The 18,082-nt window shown below is 47.3% G+C and overlaps 1 protein-coding gene across 1 annotated transcript in view; it reads right to left on the reverse strand.

The window, feature by feature from the left end:
• Positions 1-18,082, reverse strand: part of SLIT3 (slit guidance ligand 3) — a 551,973-nt gene that overhangs the window by 175,726 nt on the left and 358,165 nt on the right. The window contains exon 5 of the mRNA XM_019740962.2: positions 10,886-10,957. Within this exon, the coding sequence (XP_019596521.2) occupies positions 10,886-10,957 (72 nt within the window). The remainder of the gene's footprint in view (positions 1-10,885; positions 10,958-18,082) is intronic.

Below are 18,082 nucleotides of genomic sequence, written 5' to 3' on the forward strand. Positions count from 1 at the left end.
GAAAATCACTGTCCCACACCCTGCACACACGACTTCTTTATTCTCCCAGCAAGTATTTTCTGAGCACCGTGGCTGGCCAAGTCTTTCCCCCTGAGTTCTGAAGAACTCTCCTTCCAGAACCAGTCATTTCCCTGAGACGCAGAGTTGTTTATCGGGTAGCCAGCAGGAAGGGAGGCAGTTCAGGAGCGCTGGTTGAACTAGACCTGCTGCAGAAATGTCTACCCCCTCCTGAGGATGCCCGAAAGATTTCAGAAGACTGCAGCTCCATTCCAGGGCCTATTTCCCAGTCAACACCCAGCTTTCCCTTTTCCTTTCCTCGGAAGGCAAGTCCAGTCTATGTCTTCAGCCTCTGGGACCTGGTGTTATCCTTATTCTCTTTTCTGCCATCCCCCCATCTGGCCCATTGTCTCAATGACAAACCCCAGCTCCTCTCTGATGGAAGATGGTCTCAAAGAATCATCACACGTTCCACTCTGAACCCACCTGAAAGGTAATCTATCTAGTCCAATGATCTTTCAAGCCTTGTTTGCTTATTTTTAAATAGGTCTCTTTGTTATACAAAATCTCATGTTGAGCCCTGTTGTCTCAAAGAGGCAACTTAAAACTTTATCATTATTGAAAAGGAACTTTTCATTGGTGAGATATTGAAGCACGAGCTTTCTCAGAACATAAATTGAAATCCACTGATCACGACGCATCCATGCCTTATTTTAACAGATGCAAAAATGAAGACCAAGAAGGTAAGCAGCAGCCAGGGGGCTTCCTATTGCTGCTGTAACAAAGTACCACAAACGCAGTGGCTTACAACAGTGACAATGCATATTCTCAGCATTCTGTAGGCCACACGTCCTAGATCAGTTTCACTAGGTTACAGGCAAGGTATCAGCAGGGCTGTGTTCCTTCTGGGGCCCCAGGGGAGCGTAGGTCGGTTTCCTTTCCAGGATGCGTTCTGTCGTCATTCCTACATCACATGGTCTTTTCTACCTCTGCGTCCAGCACTTGTCTTCTTTCTTGTAAAGACCCTTCTGATTACATTGGGTCCACTTGAATCATCCAGGATAATCTATCCATCTCAAGATCCTTCATTTAATACCTGTAAAGTTCCTTTTGCCATGTGGGCCACACTGTCACATATTCCGGGATTAGGGGGTGGGCATCTTTGGGAAGGGGCATTATTCAGCCTATCACAGGTGGGCAGCAGTTAATGGCCGAGCTGTGACCAAGCCTAGGACTCCTGGGCTCTTTTGGTACTCTCTGCGTCTCCATGGGGACAGGGGGAGGGGGAGGTAGAGGGGGGAGGAGGAAGGGGAGGGGCCAGGGGTGGGGAAAGCACACTCTTTTTCTCTGACCTATTTTGTACCTGGCCTCTTGTAAGCTATACACGAAAACAGGACAGACCCACTAGAAGAAAGAGAAAGTGTGATGAAGTTAAATATTTTTAAGAGTTCGGGTTGCCTGGGAGCCAGAACACTATATATATAACCTTTGTCTCTGGGCATGGATTTTCTAGGAAGGGGAGATTTAGTCCATTAGATGTCATAACCTGAGCCAAACTGACTCTCAGAGATGGAATAAAAGCAGAATAATATTAATTATTACTCTTCATCACAACATCATGACGAAGGTAATATTCTTTTTACTTAATATCTGGGGAAACTGAGGTAAGAATGAGTTATGTAATTTGCTTAGCACGTAAGTGGTAAGAACCAGGCTTTGACTCCAGACAGCCTGACTCGGAACTGTGAGTACTTAACTGTTATCTAAACATCCTCAGCGTTTATGCAGAGTTTATATACAACTCCAGGCCTGGGCAGGTTCTTTGAACCACAGGTCTTCTCTGCACTAGAAGGAATTCTAATGCTCATACCCCAGGCTACGGGTGGAGAAGCTGAGGCTACTCTGGGCTTTCTTGCTGACTGGCTCTATGGCACTGAAACTTGTGGGGCGTCACCCTCTCTCTCAAAGAAGGAAAAAGATTCATGTTGCCAGAGTCTGAAAAGCTGAGTATATATAAGCTGTTGTGAAGGGCTGTGAAAAGGTGAGGGGCTTTACCTGTACTTTTAAGAGTTTACACTTTAGGGCTTGGGAGAGTAGGCAGCACACAGGGGATTTTTAGGGCAGTGAAATTACTCCATATACAACTACAATGGTAGATATAGGTCGTTACACATTTGCCCAAACCCACAGAATGTACAACACCCACGGTGAATCCTAATGCAAACTATGAATCTTAATTAGAATGTATCAATATTGGTCCATCAATTGTTACAAAAGTAACGCACTAATGCAAGATGTTAATGTAATGGGAGGAGAAACTATGGGGGGGGGTATATATAAGAACTCTACTTTCTGCTCAATTCCTCCAGAAACCTAAAACTGCTCTAAAAATAAAGTCTATTAAAAACAACAACACACTTTTAGACAATTTTGATGGTCTTCTCAGAAAACCTTTCCCACGGTGACCATGTCTGCCTGCGCCTGCCCAGGGTCTGCTGGCCTGGAGCTGGAAGCCAGAAATGCTCTTCCAACACCCGCAGCTGCTCTGTCGCTGCTGTTTCCTTTAGGATATCACTCCATGCTACCAAATCTCAGAGCTTGGCGCAGCTAACCGCTCAGAGAAGCACTGGCTGAGATGCCAAACGAGTCCAGGGATCCCGTCCTAGCCTTGTTACTGACCAGCTCTGCTGCCTTGGGAGAGTTCCTGCATTTCTTTGAGCTTTAACCTCTCCATCTGCATCTCAAGGCTAATAAATGTTTCCCTAATGATCTGGCAAGGCTACTGTGCTAATGAAACAAGATAATTCACGGGAAGGCTTTGGGTGAACCACAGTGTTCTTCACGCATGTGAGGCACGTTCTCCTCTTTTTCTCCTCACTAGGATTTTTTCCATTTCATAGATTAAGAGACTGAGGCACTTGCCCAAAGTCACAAAGGTTGTAGGCAGCAAAGCTGGGATTGGAAGAAAAAAAAAAATCAAGTCTGACTCCAAAACTCCTACTTTTAATCACTATGCAAAACTGACTCCAACGAGGTAAAGAATGAGAACATTAATAGTTACTACACTCTCAAAGCGTACTCACCACTGTACCACTCATGTCCCCTCAACCCCCTTTCGTTTCTCTTTGGAGTTAAAAATCTCCAGGCATAAGCTCAGTCCAGGGGCGAATGTCCCATATGACCCCTAGGCCCAACTCTGAGAGCCCAGAATCACCGCCTTCTTGCCAGAATGTAGGAAAAACAGGGAATGTATTTTACATGTGTATTTTAGACCCTTTTCTTGCTGGGGATTTAGTGCTCAGAGGGGTTAAATATGTGGTAAGTTAAAAAAGAATGTTGTCCACAAATAAAAATGTCCCAGATAATATATTTTAGCATGGGAGCCAGAAGAATGGTCTCCATTATGCTGAAAAAAAAAAGAATGAAGGCTGCTTTGGGCTGCTTCTTGCTGCTTTGCTTTCATTCTTCTTCGCGCCAGGATACAATCATGTACTTTTATACAGGGTTTAGCTGCTCTCTAAGTGCTAGAGTCTCTTTGTGCTGAAAGTCACCCATTTATTCATTGTTTACTGAATGACTATTACATCCCAGGCTTGGGACTAAGTCTTGCAAATAAAACAGCGAACAAAGACTTGACCTCTCCCTCTTCGTAGCTTCCAGGCTACTGGAGGAGAGACAGCTGAGCAGACACCTATAACTGACTGTGTATATAACTGTGTGTATTAAGAAATATGCAACAGAGGACCTCTAACGCAATATATAAATTTGTGTCATCTGGCCGGGAAGGGAGTCCATGTACTACTCAACTTCCGACTCGAGGCACAGCTTCCGGGATGGGGCACTTCCCAGCAGCATCTCCTTGCCATTGGATGACACTATCCTGTCTTTTTCAGACAAATGGCATCTAATTGACTGGTTTCCCCTCATTTCGGGGGATTTACTTTAGTAAACCCACTGTATACTGAGCACTTACATTGTTAGCCATGGGGCAGACACAGAAGAGAGTTCTAGACGAGTCCTTACCAGATTATACACGCTCTTCATGTATCTGTCTGCCTCCTTCTGTAGGTGAAATTTCTCAGGAGCAGGCACTGTGCCTTATTTGTCTTTTTACTTCTAGGACGTGCTTGGGGCCTGGCAAGGGGAGGGCTCGATGATGATGTGTGGAAAGATGAGTTGAAAAATGGAAGCGCGGGTGGAAAAGAGGGAGGGAGGGAGGGAGGGAAGGAGAAGGGACAGAGGGAGAGAGGAAAAGGCAGAGAGGGAGGCAGGCAGGCTGACCCTTTTCCTGAGACAGCTCATTTTGGGTAGCACTTAGCGGCTGGGGCCCGGTCCAGCTTCTTCCAGCAGCGCTTCTGAACCAGACACACTCAGCCAGGAATGCAGAGGAGGGAAGGCCAGGGAACCTGCTGCACCACGGGAAGGTGATAAATCATCATCTCTGTGCCTCCTGTGGGCAGATTTCCCCAAATCCCTCTTCCAAGACACAGCACTGCTGTCGGGAGAGGTGGGCACTGTTCCCGTCAGCGCGGACAGAGATGCTTTGCACTGATGGCCGCCTCTGCCTCAGCCTGATGAGCCCCGGGACAGGCACTCAGTTCACCCGACCCGTCAGCTGCCGAAGGCCTATCGGCTTTCCTATCGGCTTTCTCCCGCAGGTCTCTGTAGTTAGACACTAACTCTTTTGGTCCACTTTGCCTGTTTGATTCAGGCTCCCACAATCTTTGAACAACTGCAGAAATGCCTGGCTCACTCTCGGTGCTCCAGTCACGAATCTCTGACAAGTGTCAACTCTTTCACACACCTCGATGCCTTTACACAGGTTGCTGACTTTTCACATGCTGTTCCTTCTGCCTGGAATGCTGTTCCCTCGGATAAACTCCTACTCATCCTTTAAGACCCAACTCAGGTCACTTCCTGAGTGGAGCCTGAATCAGGCCTGTCTCTCTGGCCTTCCCCTCATTTTTGTGCCTCCAGCAGAGTCCTGACCACGTCCTGCAACTGCTCGTTTACCATTTGCCCCCTCAGTAGACTGTGAGTACAAGGACGGTGTCTTATTCTTGCTATAATTTTCATATTAAGCATTTTAACAATTGTGCCTGATTTCCTGTAGGTAATAGGCCCACTGCAAACACCTGAGGAATGAATAAACAAATACATTCCTTCGATGCATTCTTAGTCCGCTTTCCTCTCTGCAATGAATTGTTTGCGCGCTGGGGATCCCACAGTGACTGAGATAGGCAGGGTCCCTGCGTACACGTGTTCATTCTGAAACATAACTGGGTCCGGGGATAGAGAGGAAGGGCAGTGGGTGCCAAGGAGCTGCTTTACATGGGTCAGGGAAGGCCACTCTGAGGAGGTGACATCTGTAGAGAGGTCTGAGGGCTTGGCACATGCTGTCTGTGTGAACAGCAAGGGCCAAGGCCCTGAGGCAGGTAGGAGCTTGTGGTGTTCACGGAATGCAGTGGAGCACGGGAAGCAGGAGCTGAGCGAGAGGGGACCCGACCACGGAGAGCCTTGCAGGCCATGACCAGGAGTGCGCACTCTGCTCCAGGTGCAGGGACAGAATGAACAGCTGCCGAGATGAGCAGGCAGAGCGCTGCCAATGGAATGGGTGCTCCGCGTCCCCTCCCACCCCCCCTCACCCTCACGCCGGGCAGAGACAGCCTCTCATTAATCTCAGGAAGCGGGAGGGCAGACTTGGGCAGCGCAGCCACTCAGACTGACTAGAGAACACAAAGGAGACGGCCCAGCTTTGTTTTGAAACTGTCAATTCCAAATTCTGCGAGCTGGCAGAGACAAGGGTTATTGATTTTCCCTTCTGGAATGCATGTCCTACAGAGTCCTCGCAAATAGGAACCGAAAAACAGAGGAAAACATGACTGCTGAGAAAGGCAGGGCAAGGGGACGTTTTTTGTTGTTTTTTTTAAAAAAACAATCTATACTGGTTTTTGTCTGTTTCTTATTATGCTTTGTTGGATTGTGGCTTGTCATCTCTCTTGTTTCCTATCTCTATGTCGTTTTGATTTCTCTCTCTCTCTCTCTCTCTCTCTCTCTCTCTCTCTCTCTCTCTCTCTGCCTTTGTCCAGTGCCTACACAGTGTTTACATACAGTAGGCATGTAATGCTGGTGCATCAAATGTTGGTCTACTCACAGGTCAGTCTCTCTGAGTGTCTCTTCCTGCAGATCAATTTGTCCATCTCATTGCCTGTCTCTTTACATAGAGCACCTCTCTCTCCCCCTTACAGACAGGCAGCAGAGTGGGACCAGCCCATGAAACCAGCTTTTAGTAATTGCATAGAGAGGGATCCCCAGCTAATTACTTTCTCTTTCTTCCCTGGAGAAGCAGGAAGCAATTAGGGGCTTTCTTCCACAGCCTGGGGCTCTGGGCACCAAGTCCCTTCAGCACCAGGGCTACATCGGGGCTCCCCACTCCCACACGGTTCCAACACCGCCCGCCTGCCTCCTTTCTGTCAGCTCTGATAAAAGCTGCTGGCTCACCTGCTTGCCTGCTCCACCCACTAGCGGCCTCCTTAGTTACTTTTCATTCTTCCCGCTCCATCATGGCTGAGCGGGGAGGAATTGTGTAGACACACGTGTCTATGAATAGATGTTTGGGGGTGTGACTAAGGGCAGGCTAGCTGGGGAGGCCTTGGCCTAATTGCGTCTGTTGACTTTTACCAAATTACACACACCGATCGAAACTTAGTGTCGTCATCTGCAAAGTGGGGATAACAAAGACTCTTCCTTCTTGAAGGGGAATGTCAGGAGAAGCAAAGACAATGTGAAAATTACCAAATTATTTTTAAAAAATAGACCATCCTTGATTTTCTCCTCTTCCTGAAGCTTATGGTCCTACGGATAATCCGGCCCAACTGTAGCCAGGCCACAGCCTGACGGTCCAATAATTCATCTTCTACTCCTATTTGGCTTAAGTAATAGTAGAATAATGTTATATTCCCAGGCTCATACAGGGTGATGGACGGGACTCGGGGTCTGGGAGGTGGTTCTCAGACTGAGGACAGGAAAACATACTCCTGAGATTGAAAACTCGCCACTCATCACTGACAGGCTCCATGTGGGTGACTGAGCTGGGGGAGGAGAAGTGTTTTCCCCAACAGGCTTTACACAAACCTAATTTCTGCGAAGCGTCTCCTCCTTCACGTGTACGGACGCAGATTTAAATGTACAACTTCAATTACCGCTTCTACTCAGACGTTTCCCTTCGCCTTCTTGAACTTGCTCCTCAGCTCTGGGCCTATAGCTCCAATTACCAGCACCACCTTTTCTCTTCCGGCTAAAGGTTATTGAGTGAAACTCCCTCTTATTAAAAACATGGAAGCTGACATGTTTTTAATAAGCCATTGCCCACAGACCAAAGTCATTTCCCAAGCAGGGACAGGAAGGCATGTCAGAATGACGTTTCTGAACGTAGAAGCTGCTCCACCCACACTGTCCGTGAAAGACTTGGCATCGCTTCACAGCCAATTCATGTCCGTCAGGCCTGGTTCTCCCTCCTGACCTGTCAATCTCTGTGGAGTGGAAGCTCCAAGCAGGCAGAGCTCACAGATCGACATACCTTACTTCCTATGGTTTCCCCCAGAACTGGCCTTTCATGGGCTCAGAACATATTTCGGTGGCTGCTTGGCTGAACGACTGAGAACTTGCCATCATGCTCTGTATTGTCGCAGTTTGGAGCTCATCAGTTTCCACTTCTTTTTCCCTGGCTTCCAAGAACTTGTTTTTCATTAGTTCCGGTGACTTGGCCCCCACCCCCCCAGTCCTTTCACTTCCCGCTGCTCCCTCCCAAGTCCAAGGCCTCGTCCCTCATATTGAACCACGCCCCCATGTTCCTCCTCAGCCTTTCCTTTTGCCCCTCATCCTGTCCCAGTTCCGCTTCCAGAATGAACGCTTTCCTCATGACCTTGCCCAGATCAGAAGCCACCCACATTCTTAGACTCTATCTCAAGTCCACACTCCTTGCGGGTGAGGCTCGCCGCCACCCGGCCTCCACCTCCTCCCCTTCTAACCTCATCACCTATCATTCTGCCTCATACACCCCTCCCTCACTTCCACGAGGTGACTCTGTGTCCCTTGAAACACGTCGCACACAGGGTTGCCGCCACACTTTGCACACACGATTTGCCTTGTGTACTCTGTGAATTCCAGAGATCACTCAGGCTCAGCTACAGTCTTTACAACTGTAACAACAACAAAGGAATACAGCACAATGGTAACAGTAGCTAGAACTTTCTAAATACCTCCCATGTGCCAAGCATAGTACTGGTCTTCGTACACGTTATTCATTCTATTAACCTTCACAAAAACCCCAGGAGGTTAAGGACAGTTCCTATCCTCATCTTATAGTGGAGGGAATCTAGCTCAGAAGCGTCAAGTGATCTTCTTATGGCCCCAGACTTGGTACCCAGCACAGCTGGAAATCAGACATACATCTATCAGGTACCACAGCCAGGACGTTAACCCTCAGGCGACACTGCCTAAAGCTACTTTTCTTCTCTGAGCTCGGACAGCCCTTTCCCATGCATAGCCACTCATGTGCCGATTTTCATGTGGACTGCTAAATCACAAAACGCTCTCTTGTATGCACATGTTTTTTTTTTGGTCCCCAGTTTTACTGGAAGCTACCTGAGAACAGGAATTATACTTTTGTACCTTCTAATGTGTGCTGACTGCACCGATTAGAGGTGTAAAGCAGTCAATCCATCTTTAGTTTTGAAGGCTAATTCACCCGTTAAGCAGCGAGTTTACTCCCCTCGCCTCTCCCCCCCAGGACCACATGCTGACACTGGGTATAAACCAGAGAGAAGACCCTTAAGTGATACACATCTGCGCGGCCTGGAGGAAGAGAGCCTGACAGGAGTTTCTGAGACTCAGAAGCCAGTGTTTGTAGAATGTTGAACCTTTTAGCTCCTGAGGCCTTTGCAAGGTTAAGGGTATTATGGGAAAACAACAACAATAATCTCCAAACCCTCCAGCAACTACTGAGGACCATTGTAAGATGGAATCACTTTCCTGAGAATCAAAAATGTAGTTGGTAATTACAGTTCTTCCTCTACATCATCACTACACACACAGACATACATATGTATATATATATGTGTGTGTGTATATATACACACACAGACACATATATATTTTGTTGTTAACTGGCCCATGGAAAATGAAAGCTGTAATATCTGACAGATACACCACTTCACATATGTAAAATGCTAATCTGGGGCTCAATCATCAAGAAGCTGGCTGGCCCGGTTTCGCCACTGCCCTTCTCTGGGCCTCAGTTTTCTCACGGCTGACGGCGGGGTTTTACAGGCTCTCTAGGGCCCCCTCTGGCCTTGCCTTCATTTCTGGGATGCTACTGAATACAAACATCTTAGTGTTGGTTTACGGGCACAATCTTGAGTCACTTTCTCTGAAGCTTCGTCCATCCCAGCAGCCCTGTCCTCTCCTGCCCTTTCCAGGGCAAACCTTTCCAGATGCAGCAGTGGGCCGCCTTCCGTCTGGGAGCCCCTTACAAAGTCCTCCCTGCCCCCTTCCCTGCACCCGAGATGCCTCTGCCCTCTTGTGTGCTTTGCTTGTTTAACACCAAAAGCTTTCCGACAAGTTCTCAGCACCAGGGGATGCAGATAACCTCTGTCTGGAAGCCATCATCAGCTTCCCAGTATACTCCAAGAAAAAGTGACAGCTAAAATAGTTTTCAAAAGCCTCCTTCAAGACTTCTCAAGTTGAATGTGAGCCCATGGAGGAAGCCAGTGGGCAGAAACGCCTGCTCACACAAACCAGAACTTCTGTGCCCCTCTCTAAACACATGTTCTGAACACATCGACACACTGATGTGGGTAGAAAATTCAGAAGGCATGCTTCTCGTGAAGCTGAGGGCCCAGGAGACACTAACAAGCGTGCAGCACAGTGGAGGCCAGGTAGGAAACGACCGAGGTTATCCGGCAAGTTCAAAAACGCAGTGATGGGACAGTCCTGCATCGATGGCAGCAGTGGGCACAGGGATTGGCACGTGATCAAGTTACACAGAACTGCGCGTGTGCATGTGTGCACACAAACATGCACACACGCGTGTGCACACGCATACACACATGCACACCAATGAGTGCTCGTAAAACTGTGAAATCTAAAGAATAAAGTCAGTAAATTACACCAACATCAGTTTCCTTGCTTTGATGTTAGACTACAGTTTATAAGATGTCACCATTGGGGGGAAAAACTGAATGAAGGAGTACATGAACCTGTCTACCAGTTTTTGAAACTTCCTGTGACTCAATAGGTATTTTTAAAAAAAAAAAAAGTCCGAGCCCCTCGTGCAGTGGATCTGCCTAAGTCCCCATGACCCTATGACCCTGGGGCACAAGCCCCTGGGCTCTCACGAGATTCTAACAACAAGTGACATCTTCACCATCATGACCTTCATCATCTTCTTTATCACCAAGTCTCCCATGTGCTGAACATGTACTATGTCCGATGCAGTGCGGATTTACAATATTTTCTCACTTGCATCCACACCCCCACCAGGCTACCACCCCAGTTTTAGGGACAATAATGACACTGGGAGAAGCAGAGCTGAGCAGCAGGCCACAGACCTACTGCGGGGCCAGGCTCCGACCCAGGTCTGAGACGCGAAGGCGCCTACTTGGGGATGAAACACCGGAGAACAGGACCGTGTGGAGCTGCTGTGCGTTCGACGTGTGTTCCCTGGGAACCACGGAAGCACAGCCCTCAGTCTGACTCAAAGGCGCCTGGCTCAGGCAGTGCGACGGTGACACGGCCTCCCTGTCCCGTCCCTCGTCCCCCCTCGTCCCTCACCCCTGCTCCGGCCAGAGAGCCACACCTGCAGCAAAGCAACAGAAACAGTACTTACAGGTTCTTCACGTCGGCGATGCCGCGGAAAGCCTTCCTCGGGACACCCAGGATCTGGTTTTCGCTCAGATCCCTAAACAAGGAGAGAAGAGGCACCGCGTTAGCCCTGAGGCTGGCTTTCTCTGCATCTCATTATGATAACAAAACCCCATGGAGGCTGTTTGGGGGACTGTTTAGTCTCAGGCCCCAGGCTGCCACAGCCTGCATATTGTTCCTCCCGAGATGGCCTTTGCTGAAATGGTTACAGGGCGAGCAGCTCGCCTCCAGGGCGGGCTCTGTGGGTGGTCTCACACCTCCAGGCCACGAGCCAGGACTGGCCTCTTTGTTGCACAGACAGTACCCAAGTCTGTTTTGCCACCTCCCAGAGACGACCCCTGGCCCCCTCCCCCAAGGCATCCCTCCCCCTGCTGGGGCAATACCACCCCAACCCCACATCTCCGGGACTCTGCCTTTGTCCTCTGGGATTGGAATGGGAGCATGGCCATCCTGATTTTCTGAGGGGGAATGACCATCTCTGCTTATTCTAGAGCCCCAGAGACACCCCCCAAGGGGGCCTCCTGGATCGTCTTAGTGACAAGCATGATGAATTCAAATTGCATTTCCACAAAACCATCCAAAACGGGGATCCCCGCTGGCAGCGCTAACATGTCGCTGAGTGAGGAGGAGGGTCAGTAACAAAGCCTCAGGTCTCAAAGCAGCTCAAACCCAAGTCCTGTGTCAGGGGCTTCTTTAAGAACACCCAAAGTGGCAAACTCCTTCCCGAAGACCACGCGGCCTTCTTTATTTTGTTTTCCACTTTTATTTCTTTATTTCTTTATTTTGCTAGACCAAACACATGCACTTGTTTTCATTCCTATCTCCAGCTGTTTGGGATCTCAGAGAGTAATCAATCATATATAGCAATCATATACATGTATATACACACATATGTATATATCTTTGGTCATACATGTATATTATATATATATAATATATAGTATATATTTGTATATATATATATATTATTTTGAAAACAACACAAAAACCTTCAGATATTATGGTAAAAAAATTACCTACCCAGACATAACCCCTGTTACTAATTAGGAGGGACATACATACATTTCACCAATATGCTCTCATAGTATATAGTCTGCTACAACCTCTGTTTTCACTCATTGTACTGAGAACATCTGCTCATGTCATTACCAGTGCATCTATGCCAACGGTTTTAATGCCTGCGGACCATCCAGCTGTATGGATGGCTAAGGGATCCCACAACGTTGGGTATTCATTAATCACTTTTCTATTTAAGGAAACACTAGGATGGATTTTCCTGCCCACACAATTTGGGGACACCTGTTCAGCTACTTCCATGGTACAAAGTCCTGTGAGGAGAACGTGCGGGGTCACAGGGTAAACACATCTTTCACTGCCGAGTTTTCCTGGAGTCCGAGTGTACCAATGGTCACTCCCACGCTGATTTCCACGGACACCTAATCAAATGCTATGGATTACTCCAAATATATTTGGAAAGAGAGGTCAGACCACCATCCTCCACCAAAACCCGGGCTGTCTAAACGAACATTTTGCAAGGGGGGCAGGAGGAAAATGAGAAAGCAGCAGAGAGGTGCCCATTTTCCTGCTCTCACCTGAGAAGATGAGCCGCCACACTCTGAGCGGCTGAAACTCAGACCCTTGGGGGTTGCCTGGGGACACTGTGAACAAGGCTTAGAGTTGGGGTGCAGAATGAATACTAGTGGCTTCTGGGGCTGAATAACAGGGTGCTCCCCATCTCAAGCCCAGTTTCCTCCGTCTGCAGCTGATGTAAGTACATTTAGATGCATGATGAGCCCCGTTGCAGGCTCCCCCTGGCTGGACCTGATTCAATGAGCAAGGCTCCAGCCTGGAGTCCGGCGCTGAACAAAGCCCACGATGACAGCAGAGGTCAGGCAGTGTCACCAAGGCCACTTCTCTGCTCTCCATCAGCCTCCAGGAGAAGGGGGCCCATGTCCTGTCATCTGAGTAATGCAATTTCCACCAGGCATCTGGGCTGTACCCAAGGCTCCGGTAGCCACCTTGGGCCCAGACTTTTCTGCCAAGCGAAGGTTGGTCTCTGCCCATCACCCTCCCAGGCTTGGCTGCTAAATTTGGCCGCCCCGGCAAACAGCTCAGACCGTACTTCTTGGCAAATGGCTGATGATTAAAATCAGAGGCAGGGGGAGCAAACAGGAGAGAGGTTCAGAACTGTCAGCTCTAACTATGCCTGGAAGCCAGAGAAGGGGCACACACCCAGGAATGCATTAACCCTTCGAGTTTAAGTTGCCCCAACCAAACTGAAGGAACAGTGACCGCACAAAGGTCCTGGTTTGCAATACGGTGGGACGGGGAGAGGAGAGCAATATTTAAGCAGAAAATGCTGGTCGAGTTGCCGGGAGGTCTCCCACAAAAGGGCGCACACAGGCAAAATCCTGCACTTGGGCGGGGCAGCCCTTGGGGTTTCTGTTCACTATTTTCTTGTGGTAAATATCCCCAGTCCTGCTCTAAGTTTAGGGAGCCCAGTTTAAAGCACAGCTTTCTTTCCACCTCCCTGCTGTGACTTCCCTCCTGCCACAACTGAGCAAACCAATAGATTGTAGGGAATTTATCTGTTCTCCATGACAATCCGCTTATAAATTTTATTAATTTTATTTTCCATTGAGGGTCTCTGCTCCGGCTAACAATACCGCTGCCATCCATCTGTGGGATTGTATATTGATTTCATAAATACCTGTAGTAGGCTGACAGACTGACAGCTTTAATGGTGTTACTGATGGGACGAGGAGGAGGGTTCGGGGCTGGTGCTTCATTTTCTGTAACTGTCCCTTCGCAATTAACTCGAGGGCCTTGGTGAGGGCTCCCAACAGTGAGTGTATCTCAGCGTGATGCTGGAGCACGGGGCTATTGTTAAGTACTGTCCTTGAGAAAGACAAGAGCCACCGTTTTGCAGCTGACACTTAACATAAAAATAACAAAATCTATCTGTAGTGCCCTGGAGCCTAGTTCAGGCCAATTGCTTGTTGGGGCTTGAGTGCCTCATCCTTCCTGAGGGAAAATGTTGGGAAGTGACGAGGAAAGGGGACTTGCTTTTTTTTAAAACATTAGATGAAAGGTATGAGGTTAGAGTCGGGTGAGAGGTATGCTGGGGTTTTCTGGGGAAACAAAGGAGAATGACTGGTAGGAAAGGCTTTCTTGTTTGGGAAAGAGGGTTACGAATTTGGGCACCTTTTTAAATAATTAGGGCTCTCAAAGAAAGGGGAACTGCATTAGCTAAAGTGCATTTTCCTGCTTCCGGAAAATGATTAACTGACTGATTATTCCATCCAAAAACACAAGACCAAAGAGGACTTATTAAGGAGACAGTAAGTCATATAGGAGTTGGCAAGAACCAATACATCTCCCTTCCAGCCACACCCCCCTTTTTAATTTACTAAAATGCTTTGGACACAGATTAACTTTCTTCGCAAATTTATTATTGCTTCATCTACCTTGAAATGGGAACTGCAGACACTTTGATAAATGGATTGAAAGGTTGTCTAGTTTCAGTGGAGCTTTTGAAATGCTTCCCGGGGCTCTCCCTGCAATGTCAGGCATGCTTTGTTCTCAGAGCACCAGTGAAAGACAGTCCCCACCTTCACCCCCATCCCTGCCCACCCCATGTTTACCAGGCAAGGAGCAGGAAAACAGTCTCCTCTTTGCTCCACTGCAGACAATGCGCTCATCTTGGTCACATTCATATTACCAGGAAGTCCTGTCTGTGTTAAATGACAGTTTGGGGGGCAGAGAGGGGATTTGCTCCTAGATATCAATCTCGAATTATTCTAAAGGTACAAAAAAGCGCTTGGAAGCTCCCCCATCTTTGGGGAATTCTTGTTTCTGAAGTGGGTGAAGCTCCTTATTAGCTGTATGATCATGCAAAGTATTGAAATGCTCTATGCCTCAGTTTTCCCATCTTTGTAGTAGGACTATTAATTTTACGGACCTCAGAGGTTAATTGTGAGGGTGAAATGAGTTGATATATGTGTGTACTTTGCACAGCACCTGGAACCCTGTAGACATTCAATGAATGGGCGGCATTTACTTTTTGGACTTTCCCCCCATTTAGCCCTGGATTCACATTGCTGAAAACATCCTTTATCATCACCCTCAGGACATATACCTACAACTTTGCAAAGAACAAAACTCACGAATGTTGCTAATATTCTTTGGATAAGATCTGAGGGAGGGATTAAAGAGTCCCTCATCTATCATCTAGAGAGGAATAGCCATACTTGATTCTGGATCCTTTTGGATGAAACAGGAGAGGTTGTTCAGGGTCTGTCTTAGGTTGGGCTCTCTCAGAAGCCAACACTTAGTCGAGTGATGGGTTCACAAAGTGCTCTTGGAAGAGGCAGTAAGGGATGGAGGAAGCAGGATGGAGAAGGGGAAGGAAGGACAATTAGGTCACGTCCTGGCCTTGGCCCAGGAATCTGGGAGCTCTGTCTCTCACCAGCGGGTCTGGGTGTTTGCAGCCCTGCATCCGACAGTCCTTGGCTGGAGAGAACAGAAATGCAAACTCCCTGGCTCTGCCCGCTCTCCACATGGCTGGACGAGGAGAGTCCAGGAACCCAAGGACAGATTGCTGAGGACGTTCCCAGCCATGACCTTCAGCAGCATAGTCCAAAGAAGCAGGGGATGGGGGCCAGTGTCAGCAACCCACGGGATTCAACCCCAAGTATTCATAAGAAGGCTTCAAGGACAGTTCTGAATCAGGAAGTGATCAGAAGGTTAAAAAAAAAACGAAACAAAACAACAACAAAAAAAACACTCATGAAAGATGACATAATCCAAGACCGAAGATCAAGAGGCCACAGGTGGAAGCTAAGTGACCAAAGAAAACTGAACAACCTAGTCTGGAACCTTCTTTCTCTACATCCCCAAGGCCCCTCACTGAGACCAGTCAGGTGCCTTTTCAGTAACATTAAAAACAAACAAAAAAATCCATCAACTCTTGATTAGCCAAACTAAACCAGGAAATGATCTGAAAGCACTTATATCTCACAGCATGACTGGATTTGGGATTAGGGCAGTGGATTACCATTCTGATTCTGTTTGGCCTGAGTATATATTAGAATTACTTTCTCAGTCATTGCCTAGTAGGAGGAAACCAGCCCATTGGGACAACAGGTATCAATCAAAACTCATTTAGAGATTTTTGAATTTCTGATGGACAATCCATAAATCTACAATGTCCTGTATTCTCAATACTACCCTCCTAAACAAAAGCTGAACCCTGCCCCCCCACCCCGACTCCTAATGTATAGTAACGGTGACACAGCACTCTGCTCCAGAAAACAAGGAGAAAGATGTTATTTTGCTTATTGTATCCAGCAGGAAGGACAGGAAAAATTGTTCCCTGGGGATTTTACAATGTGGACTTCAGGGAGGATTTAGCTTAAAAGGCAAATCTCTTTTGCAGGCAATTTATCTTAATAAGCAAGATTGTATGTTTGCAGTTGGGCCACTGTCAAAACCAAATGTGACCCAAGCATATGTCCCAGCTAAGAAGCCCCAGTGCCTCCAGCAGGGTTTCTGGCCAATGGCATCCTTTGTCCAGGAGAGAGTACAGGGAGTGACTGAATCATTTCCTGAAAGAACCGCCACCTGTCTTGGGGATCCAGCGAATCAAAGTATCAATGGTGGACAAAAAAACCACACCAATTATCCCCACTGCTCTAGTTGGGTTTTTGAATATTTCACAGCAGCAGGAGTTTACATTGCTTCTTTCCTGATGTTCAAAGTTACTGAGTGAAAGATATCAATAAGAGCCCCTTCTGTTCTGCCTTCTCTAACAAGCTCATTCGAAAAGTCCTAATCATACCACTCAGACATTTAACATGGGCAGATTACATGTCACCTCAGAGATTTATTTCATTCACATAGTAGGTGCTCAATTGAAAAACTGAATTGAGCACCTAGTATGTGCTACACCATGTCACATGTTGAAATACACAAATGAACAGAACCAAGTTTCTGTCCTCCTGGATCTTGCATTCTCATAGACCCCAGATACAAGGGAACAGACACCTAGACATTTAGGAAGGTAAAATAAACTCCTAGATACCTCAAAACATCAGAGCTGCAGTTCACTGTTTTCTCCCTTTTCATCAAGAAGAAAGTCTGTAGCTCGACTCACACCTCAGATTGTTTCTAACCACCAAGAAATATAACTCACAAGTTTTGCTTGAGGCCCCAAACTCTTTTTAGTTTTCTAAGGGAAACAAAAAGGGAAAGATGCCAGCCAATCTTAGTCATCGTTCCATCAAGTACTTTGGCTTTCTAAGTGGACAGGTTGATAAAAATCAGGACAGTTCGATGTCATTATAAAGAGTTGGCGTGGCACAGGGCAGCTGTTCTCACTGTGGGACTCATGGCCTACCTGGCCAGAATTTACTGATAGGGCTTTGAAAAAATATATGACCCTGTTTTTCTGTTTTAATTTAGATGTGAATATGGTATTGTGGATTATTGTTTCTTTCATTTATGTCTTTATCTTTGAGAGATACACACTGAAATAATTAAGCATGAAGTGATGAGTAACATAGAATCGGGGGAAGCAGGTAGATGTACAGAGGAAACAAGATTGGCTGTGAGTTGATACTTACTGGAGCTGACTGATGGGTATCAGTCATTTATAACCTGTTCTTTACTTATGCATGTGTGAAATTTTCCATAATAAAACATTTAAATGCAGATTCCTGGGACCCACCCCAGACCCAGTGAATCAGAAACCCCAGAGACGGTTTCTGGAGTCTAAATTTTGAACAAGTTTGAGAACATGAGTAGAATGATTAGTGCATGGGATTAGGTACCAAGTTCCTGCCCCAGCTGTGCTACGGAACAGGCCATGTGTCTTCAGGAACATCCATTCAATTCTCTGAGCCTCCGCTTGAACGTCCGTGAAATTAGGATAAGCATTGCAGATAATGGACAAGCAAGCGCTTTCTGTACTCGGATGCAATGTCCCAATGCAAACCACGCTCTTCCTTTTATTAGCATGAACAAATTTAGCATCCCACTACCTTGATGTCTCGTCTGATTTTAGGAAAAATCTTGGATCCAAGACGCAGCGACCTCCTTGTGTCTCAGTGTGAGCCTGTTGGGGTTGGGCCAAACGCCTAAGGGATGGAGAGACTCACCGGAG

The sequence above is a fragment of the Rhinolophus sinicus genome, linkage group LG10 (genome assembly GCF_036562045.2).
Source record: "Rhinolophus sinicus isolate RSC01 linkage group LG10, ASM3656204v1, whole genome shotgun sequence".
Classification (NCBI taxonomy): domain Eukaryota; kingdom Metazoa; phylum Chordata; class Mammalia; order Chiroptera; family Rhinolophidae; genus Rhinolophus; species Rhinolophus sinicus.